The sequence below is a fragment of the Stegastes partitus genome, unplaced genomic scaffold, assembly GCF_000690725.1.
Source record: "Stegastes partitus isolate 25-593 unplaced genomic scaffold, Stegastes_partitus-1.0.2 Scaffold1958, whole genome shotgun sequence".
In the NCBI taxonomy this organism is placed as follows: Eukaryota; Metazoa; Chordata; class Actinopteri; family Pomacentridae; genus Stegastes; species Stegastes partitus.
This window is the reverse complement of record NW_007579689.1, coordinates 26595-44882: the sequence shown is the minus strand read 5'-3', so window position 1 is coordinate 44882 and position 18288 is coordinate 26595. Positions and strand designations below refer to the sequence as shown.

The 18288-nt window shown below is 39.1% G+C and overlaps 1 protein-coding gene across 1 annotated transcript in view; it reads left to right on the top strand.

Moving 5' to 3' along the window:
- Positions 1 to 1028: 1028 nt before the first annotated feature.
- Positions 1029 to 18288, top strand: part of ppil2 (peptidylprolyl isomerase (cyclophilin)-like 2) — a 41974-nt gene continuing 24714 nt past the window's right edge. The window contains exons 1-13 of the mRNA XM_008303207.1: positions 1029 to 1189; positions 1367 to 1416; positions 4639 to 4684; positions 4879 to 4941; positions 5299 to 5350; positions 6403 to 6454; positions 6852 to 6943; positions 7338 to 7427; positions 7526 to 7601; positions 7737 to 7897; positions 13448 to 13523; positions 14319 to 14425; positions 17847 to 17936. Coding sequence (XP_008301429.1) covers positions 1158 to 1189; positions 1367 to 1416; positions 4639 to 4684; positions 4879 to 4941; positions 5299 to 5350; positions 6403 to 6454; positions 6852 to 6943; positions 7338 to 7427; positions 7526 to 7601; positions 7737 to 7897; positions 13448 to 13523; positions 14319 to 14425; positions 17847 to 17936 — 987 coding nt within the window. The 5' untranslated portion in view covers positions 1029 to 1157. The remainder of the gene's footprint in view (positions 1190 to 1366; positions 1417 to 4638; positions 4685 to 4878; positions 4942 to 5298; positions 5351 to 6402; positions 6455 to 6851; positions 6944 to 7337; positions 7428 to 7525; positions 7602 to 7736; positions 7898 to 13447; positions 13524 to 14318; positions 14426 to 17846; positions 17937 to 18288) is intronic.

Below are 18288 nucleotides of genomic sequence, written 5' to 3'. Positions count from 1 at the left end.
ATTTGTCCACGTGAGAGAGAGAGAAAGCAGAAATAACAAAGTGTAAAAATTTAAATGAATATGATGGATTGCTGTAATGGCCGTTTAGTGTAACGAGCATAATTAATAGGACTTGGAAACAAATGCAGCATTCGCACTTTTCAAGGTTTTTTTTTTCTGAAGGAATCTGTCACTTTTTTTGAGCTAGTTTTTTGTATGAAGAACATAAAGGTTGTTTTTATGTATATGTATACTATGTGTTTGAGGAGAAAGTACAATAATAAATTTATGGCAAAATCTCAAAATTAAGGGAAAGGCAATTACAAGATGTAGGTAATAACAGTGTTTTAAGTTTGAGCCAGCGATGAATCATACATCTGGTACACTCTGATACAGGAATCCAAAAGTTGCTGTTTTAATCACAAAAATCCTATATTGTAGCTATTCCTGCCATTTCTAACATAATATTTATCACTACCTACTGCAGAATTCTTCACTTTCAGTGTTAAAGTTTGCTTTTTTATAGAAATTTACCAATTTTGTTATTGTTTCTTTCTTTTTTTCCGAGTCATAATTTTAGAAAGCATGACCTACAAGATGGTGGGGACAAAAGAAATCCGTGGTTTCATTCAGTTTGGAGCTGCTTGCATTTTCTTGCAGGTGTAACTACCTTATAATAAAAATACAACCGTATTCGTCATGCTTAAAGTATAAATGTAATATCGAAGCAAAACAACTGAGCACTTGTGATAGTGGACTATTTTGTTGTGGAAAACAATCCCAGATGTGTTACAGTAAATATAAAGTCAAAAAGAAAAAAATCTTAAGTTTATTATCATGTAGTTACACACGCTTGATAATAAGCTTTCAGCGTCGATGCTCCGGTAATGATTTCAATACCTAATCGTAATGCTACGCTTATAACCCCCACAACATCTCTCATAAATAAACAAATATTTAAAATATATAAAGGTGTGGTACAAGTATGGCTGCACTGCGCCAGTCTGCCTGTTGGTGGCAGCAGAGCGCCGTTGTTACAAATGAGCGCTTTTAATCACAACGACGATAAAGAACATAAACAAGAAGTCCCGAAGAGGCTAACAGCTAGTGTGGTTTTCTGTCGTTTTCGTGTTTTGTTTTACTCTGAATAATCTTTGAGACCAACACAAGAGCTCAAGATGGGAAAGCGACAGCACCAGAAAGACAAAATGTTAGTACCAGAGTTTTCTGCACCTCTTGAACGTTGTTATTTTAGCTAGCGTCAGCTTGAAGCTAGCTAGTTAGCTTCCTCATGTTAGCTCTTTTCTGGCGTTAGTTAAAGTTTAGCGACTTTAATTTAAGAAATGTGTTTTCTCTTGTTTACCTGTGTTTTTTTTTCTCTTCACAGGTACATCACATGTACAGAATACACCAACTTTTATGGAGGGAAGCGGGCAGGTGAGCTGTGTGTTATCCTTCTCCATCGTTCACATTTTCTGCTTTAGCTGTTGTCAGGTTGAAAACAACTCAACAGCTACAGAGTTAGTGTTCTGCTTGTTTATATGTTGTTATAATTTTACTACACTGTACTTACTGGAGACCACAGTGGATCTTCGTTTCCCTATTTGCCAGTTTATTAGGCACTCCTAAGTAAAAGCAAATGCAGTTTATTACAGCATAACGACACTGTGGCCGAGTGTTTTCTTAAAGGGTTTTGTTGTTTTCTCTAGTTTTGTACCTGACCTTAGCGTTTAAAGTGCCCTAAGATCACTATTCCTAATTTGTTTAGTCCCTTATATCTGCAGTTTTTTGCTGTTATATTGTCAAAACCTTAATTTGCTGACTCCATTCGTCTGGTTGCAGTAAAGATTTGCAGTTTTGGATAGTTTATCTCAAATGCAAAGCACACTGGGCAACTTATTTTTAAATGTGTTACACAAATAGTGGGGGCTTGATTTGACTTTAATAACTCTTGGAGGTTATCATGTTCAATTTTGGTCGTGCTGCAGCAATTCATCGTTTAGTTGTCAATCATTAAACTAACTGTCAACTAGTTTGATAGGTGAGTTTGACTAATTTTTAATATTAAAAAGTCAAAGTTCTCTGATTTCAGATTTGTATATTTGAGTATTTTCTCGCTTGTTTATTCCTCTATGACAGTAAACTGAAATCAGCATTTTATGGGATGTCATCATAGGCTTTGGGAAACAATAATCAGCCTTTTTCCACCATTTTCTGACATTTTATAGATGAAACAACAAATCAATTATTAAAAAAATTAAAATTAATGGATAAATTGAGGTCAGTATATTTTCTAGTTGCAGCACTAGTTTTTGCTGAAGATATCTCAGAGAGCCATTGAACTTTGTGGGGTTTTTTTTAGGCTGTAGTTTGCATAGCTGTTGAATTAGTTTTTTAGAGTAATATTTTGTCCACTATATTCTTATCAATAGGAGTAAATTCTACTAACCACAGCCTTCAAAATGACTGTAACGTCACCAAAAACCGACCAGTTCTAATAATCATAAATTAATTGCAGGATCAAGTTTTTTTATGACAGTTATTTGTGACCTGGCATAAAGACATAAAATAGTCCAGTAATACACACACATAAAACAGTGATTTGATAAACCTCATGTTTTTGTGTGGCAGGAATGCTTTTTATTTTGCTTTCCTGTCCCGTTAATAATTTTGTGACTACTTGTTGGGGTCAAAGGCTCTGTTGTGGAAAACACTTAGTATTATTTTTACCCCGGCACAAGGGCACTGGATTTATTTCAGAAGCACACAGGGACGTGTGTGTGTGTTAGTTTCCATGTGTGAGATGGTGGATAGCTTTTTGCTCAGTTTGTTGGTGCTGCGAACAAGACATCAAGGTCATACCATTAAATTTTCTGCTTATAATGACCACATGAGAACAGAATGTTTGGTCTTTTCCTTCAGGTGATATAAGTCACAGATTCATTAGTTGTACTTTTACAGAAGAGATTGCTGTTGTCCACATGGAGATTTTCCGTGTTTGCCACTTTTTGCAGCAACACATTTTTCTCCTCAGTCAGCAGCAAAGCAGTGAGCATACAGCACCACCAGTAGGGATGTGCAGGTCAGGGTTTTATACCTGCACCTCTTCGACCTATTGGAAGAGCCAATCTGCAAAAATATGTGATAATCAGCCACCTGAACCTAACATGATCCGACCCCCAGCTGCTGCTGTAGGACACAGGAGAGCTGCTTTACTCTCAGGTTACACCAAATTTCCAAGCCTGTATCTGTCTTGTCTCCCTAAAATATTTTCGTTATAGCTGCGACTTGGTCTTTGGTGTATTTTCAGCAGCACAGATGCTATCATCAAGGGATCAAGGATTATAGTCTGGGAATACTAGAGGCAGCAATGTGTTTCTGTAATCCTCTTCCGCAAGTACATGTTGCTATTTGTCGCATAGTCTGCTCGCAGAGAGATTTGTGATAGATAGAAGCTACTTTAAAGTCTAGTAATGCACATTATTATGCCTGGTTTGCCTGGAGACACGTAGGAGAGAAGAGAAGGTGGACCAATGATCACAGCCTCACAAATTGCACACAGTATTATAACTTAGTTGGAAGGCTGCTTTGTCACTTGAGGTGGGACCCACACATCAGTAACTTTGCTGAGGGACATTGCATTGTAGCAGGTTTTAACTGATCGGTATCGGCACAAACTGAGCCCAATCCCTTGTTTAAATGTGTTGTCACACAGGTGTTGAAAATGTACTTAAAAAAAAAAAATAATAGCAGCATTATTGCTCAGTAATTTCAAAGTTGAATTACAAATTGAGCACACCAGACATCTGTCCTGAGCTGCCCCAGTTACATGATACAGGCCAGATGTGATACAGACGGGTGTTAAATATGCCACTGGATTTAGGAACACGATCGTAGTTGAGCCTGACTTGATGTAACACTGCACACTGGGAGGAGGTCATTAAGCATCACAGAAAACTTCGTCATGGTGCCTCTTTACTAGGTAAAGCCCACGATGCTCTTTGTCTGCTAACACAGAACTGTATGTCTCCTCGGGTTGCTCCAGTGTCAAACTGTAAGAGCCTCCATCTGGTGGTGCAAGATGACACTACAGCTGATCTACAATACTTGAAGTCTGTATTATTTAGGAAAACAGTATTGATATGCAGGTGGTAAATGTTAGATCAGATCAGATCAAAGGCAAAAGAAAACTTGATCAGGACATTCCTAGTGTGTTGTTCTTCAGGGTGTTTTGTTATCCTTCGAGTCTCATCTTTGGGCTGCAATAAATACAACCAACCATCAAACTGAATTAACCTGCTCTTATAATGGTCCTCTAAAGTAATCCACAATCGAATTTATGTGTTTAGTTCCCAGAGCCAGCCTCACACTTGTAAACAAACAGAAGTGCAGCCGTGATGCTTCATGTCAGTGATGCAGGACTTTTAAAGAATGTGGGGCAGTAGCCAACAATCACCGTTAGCACTACACTGGGTGTTATAGAGGCTTGTAAAGCTTTTCCTAATTCCATGATCCAATCACTCTTTGTCCACAGTGACATGTAGTTTAATTATGTGCTGATCAGTTTCTGCAAATGTATTAAAAAAAAAAAAAACATATATAAGGAACTGAATACCACTTGACTTTTATTTGGGTTTGCTTTATGTTTTCACTTTCCAGAAATCCCACAGGCGAACTTCAGACGGCTTCCATTCGACCACTGCAGGTAACAGCAATCGCTTTACCATCTCCAGGAGAAACACATTAGATCTGTCAGTGTAGTCCAAGCTGTGATGTGTAACCAGTAGTAAGGTATAGACAGAAATGAATTACATAGATGGGGAAAATCTGCATTTAGACTAAAATTCCTTGTATGTTTTGTGTTTTTGTCTCATGCTGGTTTCCTCTGAAACATTTCAGCTTGTCTCTTCAGCCGTTTGAGTATCCTGTTTGTACTGAGGAGGGAGTCGTCTTTGACCTGCTGTGAGTAGATGGTGCTGCGTTTAAAATAAATCAACTGTTTGGAAGCCAGTCTGCTTGGCTATAAGGGATATTTTGATTGTCAGCTGTCATTGAATATTCATGTGATAATACTGATAGTGCTAATGCACACAAACTAATCAAGTGCCAGTTGTGTTTTCATGCTTGTTTTACTTTGTTACTGGTGAAACTATAAGAATTAATTTGGCTGCTACTTGTCAGACTAAACCAGGTAGTTCCAAGAGCAGATATTTTCATCATAATGCATGTTTATTGTTAGAAACATTTTGGACTGTATATCACAAGCTTTGGTTTCCCTTCTGGTTTGGCCGAAAAGTTCAATTACATCTTCTGTCTTAGGAGCATTGTTCCATGGATCAAGAAGTACGGCACCAATCCGGCCTCTGGAGAAGTAAGCAAACACGTATATTTGTATATTTATCATTTATTTCTCACCATTTCTAAGAGTTGGGTCAGTCGTTTCAGACTGTTGTGCTGCTCCACTATGTCAGATTTTGTTCAGAGTTTACTTACTTGTAGTGTGTTTTGGCTGGACTTTGAGAATGTTTTCAGATCTAGGAATTTTTGTATTTTCATCTTCGTTAAAACCTCTAACCTGAGAAGCCATTTTAAAATAGCAAACAACTATAACCTTGTATTGCCAAGCTCACCATATATCAAATTTTACTGATGTTTAAGAGCCTCTAAAGTTGGTTAAATGTCGACCAAAGACATGCGTACGTCCATATATTTACACTTAGAGGAACTTTCTAGGACCCCAGTATCACGCTTGTTTGGAAATTTTGCAATTTTCTAGCATTTTTCAGGGTCAATAGTTAAACAGTTGAAAACGCTGTGGGAGTCATTTAACCATGTGGACCTGCTGAAAACAATTTTGTTTGTGTCCTCGCCGAATGACAACGCTGTGGGAGTTATTTTGTGGAGAAGCTGAATAAATTTAAATGGCTTCTGAGATAAAATGTTTCATAAATTTAAAATATGGAACATGAGAAAATATGAAATTCTTATAATTCAGCCTAATTTTGTTTTATTTTAATGTAGGTTTTGGCCCTAATTAACTCATTTTATGAGGACTGAACTGAAAATCCAGGATAATAATAATTTGACCTTATCAAATAAGCATAAATTCAACTCTTTCCTCAACTTTTTTTCATTATATGAACAGGTGAAAAAGTCAACCTCCTAATTCATTACTAGACCAGATGTATGAAGTGTCATGTATAGGTTTTATGTAATAATTGGCAAAGAGCTGAATATAAAACACAAGAAATAACAGTACTTAAACATTAGCACTGATTGCAGTTTACACCTTCACCCTCAACACTTCCCTTTTAATCCCCCTTAAATCTCTTTAAATCTCATCAAATTGCGAGATTTAACGTTCATCAGCATTTAAAGAAGCATTTCATATTGGAAACTTGTGTTTTTCTTTCTATTTCACAGAAACTGGAGGCGAAAGCCCTCATCAAACTGAACTTTGCCAAGAACAACGATGGTAAATATGCTTCCGTTTTAATCTGAAGACACTCGGAGCGTAATGAGGTGATCCTACATTTAGAGTTAACCTTACTTTACGAGATCCCCATCATCAAACTCGGCCAGCAGGTGGGAATAAAAAAGGTCAAAGCCACACTGATCTCGCTGCACTGCTGCGTCTGAGGGCAGCTTGAGAGAGAAGATTGGACTCAGAGAGTGTTAGAGGGTAATTTAGGTGAGAGGGGGGGATAAGAGCAAAATAAGGGGAGCGGAGGAGGAAGGTGGGATAATTCAGCAGAGAGCACATTACATGAGGCACTCCTTGACTCCTCGAGATGAGTTTTCACCTCGTGGCAGCAGATTGAGAGCGACTCGGCCGCTCAGCCCGCTGCTTTGCTCTTTTCATTTTCTTCCAGGAAAGTATCACTGCCCTGTTCTCTACAACGTCTTCACAAATAATTCTCACATCGTTGCCAACAAGGTCACCGGGAATGTGTTTTCTTATGAGGTGGGTGAACTCGCGCTCTCTTCTGCCGCATCGATCCTCAAATACAAATACTTCAGTCACACAAGTCGATGTCTAAAATTACACACACAAACACGACACGCACTGAGATGATATTGATTTTGATTTCAGCATGATGCGGGGCAGATGCTCGGCCCACATGGTCTCACAAGATGCTGACTTACATCACACTGAATTACTTGTGTTCAGCAAATGTTTTTCCAAACAAACCAGGGCTCACAGGCTTTCTGAGACCTCGCAAGTTCCTCTTGACCAAGTCGAATCTGAGCTAAAGTAAACAAGCAGAAATCTGTCACATTGCTGTCGAGCTGAAGTTGAAAATGAATCAAGAAGAAACTTTAAATTAACTTTGTTTTACCTTTTTTTTCCCGCTCAGGCTGTTGAGCAACTCAACATCAAGACCAAAAGTTTTAAAGATCTGCTGACCGATGAACCTTTCACCAGAAAGGATCTCATCACGCTTCAGGTGGGTTATTGCTTTTGTGTATTTATTATAGTTTTGCAAAAATGAGCCGGTAAAAATGACCTTTTAATCTAATTGTGACATTTGGTTTGTCTTTGTAGGACCCCACAAATCTGGATAAATTCAACGTTTCTGACTTTTTCCACGTAAAAAACAACCTGAAAGTGTTGGATCCAGGTGAGTAACCAACATGTTCTCTGTTCATTTACTATTTTTGATGTGCTCTTTTTTTTGGCGAGATTCTAATCAGGAATCTGAAAACGCTTTGGTTCATGTGTTTCCTTTCCCCTACCTGGACCTGGTATGCTTCAGATGAGGAAAAGGCCAAGCAGGACCCGGCGTACCACCTGAAGAGCACCAATCTGGAGACCAGGGAGACTCTGGCTGAACTTTACAAAGACTACAAGGGGGATCAGCTGCTGGCTTCCACCATGAAGGAGCCGCAGGCCAAGAAGACGGACAAACTAAACGCTGTGAGTAGAAACATTGCGATGCTCGAGGTGTTGTACACCTGAGAAGATTTTCAGAGATGTGAAGCTATTTTTCTTTCCCGTATGATCTTCCTTCTACAACAGTAAAAGCTGCTTTACCCTTACATGTTGTTTTGGGTTCAATGTGACAGCAGTATAAATACCCTAAAGTCGTTCTTTTAGCCTGAAATTTGATGACTTTTGTACAGGTGCTACAAATGTTTGTGCTCTGAGGCTGTTTGGAGTCAAATGTGACCCGTGTGTCCATTGAGATGGGTTTTAGATCTACCAGTGTGGATCAAATCAAGGAAAATGGTGGTTTTAGTGAATCTGGAAATTGGGGAACTGTTTTATGTATGTGTTTTATTTACATTTATTAATGTGACATGGGCTATTTAGACATTCTAAATAGATCTGTAGTTTAAAATTTGGCATGGACACTTACCATGAGGGAATTCTTGACAGTGTGAAGGCATAAAATATGACCAGTATGTCAGGGTTAAGTAGCTGGATTATTCAGATGACCCCAACACAGCAGCTGTGTTTCCTAAAAGTGTCACATTTGGGAAAAGGTTTGAAGAAACCTTTTTAGTTTGCAAAAAAAGTTTTTATGCTCGCCTGAGGTGTTTTTTTTTTTTTAGAACAAGTTAATGCACTTTATGAGAGATGGAGGTGCCGTTTCTGAATATATTCTGCTGTAATGAAGGTTTAACTCACGTATCCGCCTCTTTTGGTGCCTTTGTTTCTGGATGGCGTGAAACATGGCCGATACTGACATGAAACAACTTGGAGCTGATTGAAAATAGTGTTTGAAGACATTTGGTTTGTTTCTTCTTTAGTTTTTTTTGTGGTTGGAGAACAGCTGGGCTTGTTTCTGGCATCTTCTGCTCTGTTTATTACAGCATGTGTAACATAATCTATATCACAACTTTCTGATGACACTATGCAGCCTGGTTTGTTCACTCGAATGCTGTTAACGGAAACAAGAATAATTTTTCCTTTTATTAAAGTTTGCTTCAAATTTCCACATCTTAAAAACAAGGCTACTGAAATGTCTGATAAAGGTTATTTAGAAAAAATACAAAACCTTTGCAGACAGACTGACAGCTTGCAGTTAAAGTTGTTTTAAAGGCAGTGGGAGTTTGCTGGTTCATGCTGTCTCTGATTTCTCAGATTGCAGCTTCTGTTTGTGTTGTGTTTGAAAAGTTCAGCTTTAAAAATCATTCGTGACCCTTCCTAACTGTTAACAAAAAGGCTTCAATGTCCACTGACTAGCTTTTTCTGAAGCTTTCAATTATACCACATGTTGTCCTTCTTTAGTTGTTCAGTCAAAACAATTTGAATTTCTAAGTAGGACTGAACGGATGCAAAACAAAATTATGTTGCAATTATTTTCACTGATCTTGTGATATGAGTCATGATTTTACTGTTCATGGCTATTTTTTGTATTTCTTTTCAACAACAACAACTAAATATAAAAAAATGATGTAATCCCAAACAAGCACATTCCCTCATGTCTGGAGGAAAGGATTTGTCTGCTGAGGCATCTCTGTCGCACCACGATGCTTCATTTGACATGTTTAACTTTATCAAAACATTGCAAAATTCCTGTTTTTTTTTTTTTTTGGATATTGCACTTGTCCGTGTTCTGATTTATTTTTGATGAATTGTTTGGCCCCTTTTCAGACATCTCAGTTGGTTTGGTGTTTGTGCTGCCGCAGCATTTCTACAAGGTGAGGGAGTGTAGGTTTTTCTTTGTACACAGGAGGGAGCCACACAATTAGCAATACACTGACAGCATCGTTGGCAACGAGACAAACAGCTGCATCCAGAAACAGAACAAAGAATCTCTACAGACATGTGATGAAAAAGAAGTAATGCTTTACATCTACAGTGCAGGAATGCAAGCAAATGTTTAAAAAAAAAAACTTAAAATCAATAACATGCAAAGGTCTGAGTGATTGATAACATGTTTTAAAATATTTAAATATGAAGCATATTTATATTCTTTATTTAAAATCATCTCTGGATGTGTACCGTAACTTTCCCACAGTGCTGCTCTCAGTTAATCTGGTTTTACTGCAGGGGCAACAAACACAGCGACGTGTAACAAAGAAGGTCAGTCGCGGACGCGTTACCGCCGCGGTCGTGTCCTTGAATAAACGCAGAGATGAAGTCTGCTTCAGTCTGAACTGCATCTACACCTTCTCTCTTATCAGCCCTTCTTTGATGCTACGCAACGTCTCGCTTCTTCTTTTTCTTTTTTGCGTTTTCTCGGCTGCTCTCGGGTTCATAGTCGAGGTGACGCTCTGACAGCATCTGAGGGAGCAGGAATTATAGGTCAGACAAGGTAAAGTCTGTGCTTTCATGCGCCTTCACAAGAACTAGAGCAGAAGATTGCTAAACCAGGACTGTGGAGTAGACTCCAGCTCTTGAAATCCACTTTCACTTCTGCGCTTTCGCCGAGTTGCTGTTGTTCCCTTGACTGGAATAACTCCTCCAGTCTCACCACGTTGTTTGTGGCGTCTTTTTAGGTGTATATTACTATTCAAAAAAACTATTTAAGCTCAGAAAACCTTCTTAATTATGCGGTGGAGGAAGTTTCTCCAAGCCCGGGTGGGGGGTCTGTTCTTAATCACGCAGAGGCTGTCATTAAGCTAGTTTGCACTTGACGTACCACTTAGTGCCAATGAGAGGGTCGGCCGAGTGCGAAGCTGGAACGAGGTGCGGTGGAGTGTAGAAAACTGTTCTTCAGCTATAGGATGAAGCTTCAGGACTGTTTTAATGAGGGGAGATCTGCCCGTTGAAGTGCCTCTGAGCAGAAAACCTGCTACGTATATTCAGCTGAGCCTCAAATCTGGATTTCACAAAAGGATAAATGTCCACTGAAGGCTGAAGGTGATGATTGTGATTGTTGATTTGACTCTTGTCATTAAATAGTGTAGCCTCACAGCCATGTACATTTAATTTATTGTGTTATTTTTCAAAACAAAAAAGAAAAGAAAAGCAGCAAATCCTCACATTGGGGGAGCTGGAATCAGTCATTTTTTCAGTGTTTGTCTGTTTTTCTTGTTTGACTCGATTACAGAAATATAATTATTGTTATTTTGATATAATTATCAAAGAAAAGAGACTCATGATGTCGGATTTGTGCACTAAGCAGCTATTTTCTCCGACTTATTTTGGACGATTGCAAGAATATTGTGCATTTTTTCCACCTAATTTGAGAACGTCAGGTTTCTCCTGTTGAGGATTCTTCTTCTTTTTCTCCTTCTTCCTTTTCTCCTTCTTCTTCTTCTTCTCCCTCCATCTCCTTCTTGTTCGTCTTCTTGCTATTATATTCTGAATGCCCAGAAGGCAACTTAACAACAATTAAGATAAAAGTTGAAACAAGGAGACAACAGACACAAAAAAAACAGAATGTCAATATTAATCAAGTCGCTGCTATCTACGAGCGCGTCCAGAAGGACAGCAGCCGAGCCAAAGTGACTTCAGAGAAACGAGACGAGCTAGACGAAATTACTTAACAAATCCATTATGTAAATTCACCCGAGGGAAGACATTGCTCCCTCAGGACAACTTCAGCTTACATGTAAAACAGGTCATATTTATTTTTAAGTAACGTTTTCTGTGCATGTGTTCGTGTTGAGACGATGCCAGGATTTCATTTTAAAGTCTTCATCGGCTGATGACCATGTCCTCGTGCGTCCCTTTCTCAGATTTTCTTAAACAGCTCAACTCTCTGCCATTATTACGCTTTAAAAAGCAATAAATAATTGAGCGCATAATCTCAGAAAAACAAACAGTCTCCACTTACTGGCTTTCTCCAGAGGTTTCATCCTATACCTCGTCCTATATTCTGCTAAAAGGGAGTTGGTTTTTCTTCTTGCCTCCGTCGCCAAATGCTGCTCAAAGGGAAGCTTTTGTTGTGTTTCTCTCTATAATATAATACTGTAAGGAAAGTGTCCTGAGATGACTTCTGCGCTGAATGGATGCCGTATAAGTAACACTGAACTGACTATACAGCCAGTTACTGAGGTCACACGAGGATAATGATGCAGCCCCCATGCACTGAGGGAAAAACCCTGAGAGTTGAGAATTTATTTCTTTAGGTCAGGCGGCATTAAATTAACTTATTAGGTGTCCCGGGGGTTTGAATGCAGCGTTGGTGTCACTTGATCCGAGCTGTGCTGATGCCAGGTTTTCTGCCACCCAGAACTCTCCTCTGTCTGGGCTTTTATTTTGAGAGGAGGAAAGGAAAACAGCAAGATATTCAACATCAAGTATCATTTAACCCTCTAATACCTAGAACCCACCAGTGTGTTAGAAAACACAGTGTGTTAGATATCTCTAAAAGCATTTTAAAAATAACATTATTTATGATCCAGAAACTGTGAAAACAGAAAGAATCATCAGATTTTTCTAGTTTCTGATGGTCCTTGAATTTGTTTGACGTGCTGTTCCATTGTGTCCATCCAACCATCCGTTATCTATACACCACTTAATCCTCACTAGGGTCATGGGGGTCTGGAGTCTATCCCAGCTGACTCAGGGTGAAGGCAGGGGACACCCTGGACAGGTCACCAGTCTATCACAGGGCCACACTTAGAGACAGACAACCAAGCACACTCACATTCACACCTACGGACAATTTAGAATCACCAATTAACCTCAACATGTTTTTGGACTGTGTGGGAGGAAGCCGGAGAACCCGGAGAGAACCCACGCTGTCACGGGGAGAACGTGTAAACTCCACGCAGAAAGATTCTGGTGTCCTCACCAGGATGTGAACCGGCGACCTTCTTGCTGTGAGGCAATGGTGCTAACCACCGAGCACCTTGCAGCCTTGTTCCATTGTGTAAATTAATCAAATCTCAGCTTAAAATCATGATAAGTCATCAACGTCACTGTTTTCCAAATGTCTCATTTAGAAATTTACCAAAAAAAATAAACAATTCGCACCAGAATTTATGAAAATGAGAAAAAATTCTGAGCTATTTGGCGCAATCGACAACATTCACATAACAAAAATTCAGGACTGTTCAGCTGAACTTTTACAATTTTACAATTTACAAATGTAGATTGGACCACCATTTTCTTTTCCTTCGGTATTGGAAAAATGTGCAAAAAGGTTGTGCAGGTTCCAGGTTTTTTCAGTTTCTGTAAAGTAGAAGAGAAGAGATGTTCAACTTTGTTTTTAGTAGTAAAACAGTAAGTACTTAGTAGTATAAGTAGTCAAGTTTGTAATATGTGGTTCCATCATGGTTATTTCCTTCTTCTTTTTAACAGTATTGGTTACACCTGTAGGGGCTTGGTTAAGTGTTGCATGTGCTAAATTCAGTTTGAAAAAATAATTCATGGCATTGTAGCTTTGTCTTATTGCCCAAAACACATTGAGTTCCCTCTATTTCCAGCCATGGTTGTGCTGTTTATATAGAGGTGCAGGTTTTATATTGCAGTGAAAAATGAGCCCACAGTGAGGAAAAATGTGACAGCAGAAAGTTTGGTTAACAACACGACTTAACGCTTGTCATTTGTCTGTTTATTCCTCAGGCCCACTACTCCACAGGCAGAGTTTCTGCCTCCTTCACATCCACAGCCATGACTCCTGCAACGACACATGAAGCAGGCAAGTAAACACACAAAAAAAAAAAGCTGCAGAAAGAAGCATTTGTCTCTTCTTGCTGTCGCTGCTTTAACCTCCATTCATCCAGGGACGGCCGACTAGTCGCGTGTGCTCGTTTTGTATCAAAGCGCGGCTTCGTGATCGCACGGTTATATGCAGCTGCAAGTGGGAGCTGCTCATTTCGACTGCGTTTTCTTCCCCTGTCAGCCTCTGAGCTGCCCCATGGGAGAGATCCTGCTGTTATGCAACTGTAGAGTAGGTTCAGTACACTTCAGAAGAGAAGGACAATGTTTGGATTTAGTGACCTAGTTCAAAATTTTGAAAAGAGACGACATGACATATATATTTACATGTACGTCAATCTGAGTAACAGGGAGGCATGTCTTAGAACGGTACATTGTAGTGAAGTGCATGAACGAAAGAATTTGCATTTTTGTCATCAGTGTCTATGGTGAAATTTCAAATTTTGCATTTTTTTTCCAGATCAGATACTGTTTTAAGACTGAGTTGCACCAACAGTAACTTTTAAAACAAAAGCAGTTTGGATTAAAGATGTTCGCAGGAGAATAACACTTGCGCATAAATCTAGATAACAGCCTGCACTGCAGAGGCATGGAGGGTTTTTAAAGGTCACACATCTCACCTGCGGCAACATCAAGCTGAGACTCATAAACAATCAATAACATCTTGAGATTGTTTTCCAAAAAAACCGCAGTCCCTGCTTGCTTGTAGAGCCGTAATCTTAAACATTTTTATCTAATATAACCGACTCTGTGTTTTTATTTTTTTTTGTAACAGATGCCATCTCGGACGACACGGTGCGCTACCAGTACGTGAAGAAAAAAGGCTACGTCCGTCTGCACACCAACAAGGGAGATCTGAATCTGGAGTTGCACTGTGATAAGGTAAGAAATTCGCACATTTACAACAAACATAAAGGCAACTGGAGGAAATAACACTGATGCCAGTTGTTGTATTGAAGACAAACACACTTGCAGAGACTTTTGTTTGCGTCTTCTGTAACTTAAGAGAGTTCAAGTCAGGATATCACACGCAGCCTTCACAGTTTTTTTTTTTTTCTATTTCCATATTGTCGCTGCTGCTTAGAGCTACAAGGAAAAAGGAAGTTAATTTGATATCATGTGTCAGGCCTGTAATTTTCAGTCCGTGGCAGGTGGTGTCAGAAGGATGATGAAAAGAAAAAAGCTGCCCTTTTTTAAATCTTTATTGTCAGATATTAGCAAAGCTATCTTGTAAAATATATTACAAATGAGGTCTGCTGTTTTGACACGGAGACTCTGATTCAGACTTGGCTGATTTAATTCAAATAATAATGTTGTGACGTAGGTTTCGGCCTGAGCAGGTGGTGAAATCGTATTTAGCGTGACTCATCCAAATAATCAGCCGTTTGCAGAATGTGTCCCCCAGGTTGCCAAGTTTACAGCTTTGGCAAAAAAATACAAATAAAAAAAATGTGCTCCTTGTGTGCCGCTGCTTTTAGGGTTAGATGCGAGGCTCCAGAGAGGCAGCGTGAACTCCAGGAACGCATTTCTTTCCCTGGTAACCGGGCACTTCATCTGCTCGGCTTTCATTGGCTTCTGAGCCGTCGAATCAGAATAATGAGGGGAAAGTTGCAGCGGTTAGACAACCTGCCCTCGGTGCCCCACATCCTCCTCCTCCTTCTCTTCTTCCTCCTCCTCCCCACCTTCCTCCCCAGTGGTTTTTCACACAAGATTGCAGCTCTATTCGTAGCCTGCTGTTTATGAATTAATTAGTGGCGCTCCACTGTCACATACACTCCCAGTCACCACCTCCACGTAAAGCGCCCGGTTCATCAGCCAGCTTCAGATGTGTCAGACCCTGACCTCAACCTGGGCGAAGTGTCGGACGACGTGGCCTTTAGCTTCAGTCACACATGAAATCAGGGAAAGTGGCAACTTTATTATATATTAATAAAGCATCTTTGATTCAACAGACAGGGTTTGGACGACTGTTAGATTTTACAAAATGAAAAATGGCGCTGAAAATTAATACATTAGTATCATAACAGCAACAAAAACCAATATAATTACAATGACAGCAGCAATATTAACAACAACAACAACACTTAGAATAACAGTTCTAATAACAATGACAACAATAGTAATAATAGAAGAATTATCATACAGCACTGACAGTAAAAATAATGACAATAATAATGCCGGTAATAACAATAGTAAAATTGCAAAACAATAAATGCAGTTACAATAATAGTAGTAATAATAATTGTTATCATTATTATAACAACAACAGTAAAAATGACAGCAATAACAATAGTAATAACAGCAATAAAAATAGTAATAAAAATATGAATAACAATAACAATACTACTAGAGTACGACTACTACGATACTATACTATAATAATACCATAATAATGATCATTAATAATTATAGTCAAAGAATTAACAATAATAACAACTGCAACAGTAACAACAATAATCACAGTAATGACAATTTCATTACAACAAACAATGCTACTTTTTTTTTTTTAGCTAATTTAATTCTATTATACAAATGCCCATCTGCACAGTTCAGTTAATCGTAAATATAAAACACAGTCGGGCTGTTACTTTATGTTATGACTATCTTCTACAGGCGCCTACGAGTTTAGATTTGCATGAAAATAAAGTGAATACATAAACTATTAGGAAGCTCCTCAAATGCACACAATTCTGGCTGGAATAAAGTTGATTTACATTAAAATCTAATTACTTTTTTTTTTTTTTTTAATTAATTAATTCACGTTAATGGATTTTATGTCCCTTATCCCTTTTTTTATTATTTTATTTTTGGCTGGTTGTCTGGGAAGGAGAGAGCCCATAAGCGATATGTGAATTAGGACATTTTCTACGTTTTCTTCATTTTTCTGTCTGTGTCAGCGAACATTGTTTCCATGCTGACATCACTGATGGCCTGCAATTTTAGACACCTAGGCATGTTTCTAAATTGGACTGCATTTTAAGCATTCTTGAGCTTCACACACAGAAAGAAAAAATAAATGAATACAAAAGCATGCATGCTAGATTAACTGTCATTACGGGGCAGCGACAGCAACAAACTGAAGAGGCTCGAGAGGCAACGATAGAGATCTCTGACGTGGGAGTTTGTCCAGAGGGAGTTGAAGCACGACATCAATGCACAAGTTATCGGTTGTACCAGACGGCTTGTCATTTTACAGCTGGTTTTCAAGCATTTTTCTCAGCCCAAAAATCTATTTTACAGCAAAATTGTAAAAAAAAAAAAAAAAATCGAGCAGTTTTCTCGACGCAGTGGTTTAAAACAATAAGCCTCTTTGTACCAGAGAGCTTTAAAAAAAATCAAATGGCAGAGCGTTGAACCCCAACAGCAAAATTGAGTTGTAGGTGGAAATGAGACCACCAGAGCTTAGAGGAACCCGTCACACGGTGAAAAGCCCGGGAATAAAAATAGGTTTTACGAAACCATCTGATGATTCTTGGAAACCACCAGCCATTGTGGCTAAGGGGAAAAACTTAGTTTCTCACACACACATGCTCAAGCGCATTCAGAGAAGTGTTCCTCAAGGCTGTTGACGTTAATAGCAGCAGACCTGATGGACGTCATAGTCGAAGCCACGCCTCCTGCTCGGGGGGACAAAGGATGCCTTATTTCACAGAGTCTAAATTAGTTTCTGTCAATAGTAGGTGTTTTGTAATGATTTACAGGATGCCTAAAAGTTTAGATAACCCAGGATGTACCTTCAGCAACCCACATGTCTGCTTTTTTACACCGGCAGACTAGAACTAAGCCTCCCTTCTGGCTATGTCAATACGTGAGGCTGCCGCAGGCAACAGATGAACTCCACTTCATCGCAGACTTAAGTGTATAGCGAAACACTTTCTTGCAGGTCAGACAGAGTTGAAAATGTGCGACTCTGTTTGTTTATGCGAATGCGAACCTTCATTCTGGAAGCAGAAATACAACCTCTGTAGTGCAACACCTGTCCAGTGTGTTCTGGCTCTCTGGAGGCAAACAATGGAGTGACCTTATAAAGCCTTCATCCATCGACACTTCGAGGCCAAACAGGCACCACGTGTCTGTTCTCGTGTTTAGGTTGTGTTCCAACGTACTAATTTTAAACCACACAGCTGATTTCTGTTGACTATATAATCGTAGAGCAGCTGATTTTTTTTTCTTTTTTTGGCACATTCAGCCCATTCAGTAACAGGGAAACAGTGCCAACCGTTGAGAATTGTTCACTCACTTTTGTTGTGGGTGTTTGTTTTTTGTTTTTTAATAATTAATATCTGCATACTCTTTCCTCCAGGTTCCCAAAGCTGGTGAGAATTTCATCCGTCTTTGTAAAAAAGGCTACTACGATGGGACGGTCTTCCACAGGTCCATCCGGAATTTCATGGTAAGGAAATAGACCTACTAGATAAGATTAGGAATCCACTGATTATCGACCTGAGCGATTATCGGGGCAGATGTTTAGCATTTTTCTTCCTGTTATGATGCAACTCTCTCTCTGTCTGTAGTCAATATGTGGTCTATAGTGATGGCTCGCACACATCCCGAGTAACAGCCAATCACTGAAATCGATTGTTTACAGAGAGAGACAGATTTGCATATTGAGCACATTTGCGTAGTGGAGCAGCTCTGGTGAATTAGCAGAGCTGTGTTTGGAAGCTGAGGTAGCAGATGTTGCTGAAGTTGTAATAAACGCCTCAATATTACAAAAGCATGTCCAGTTTACGCAAATGATGTTA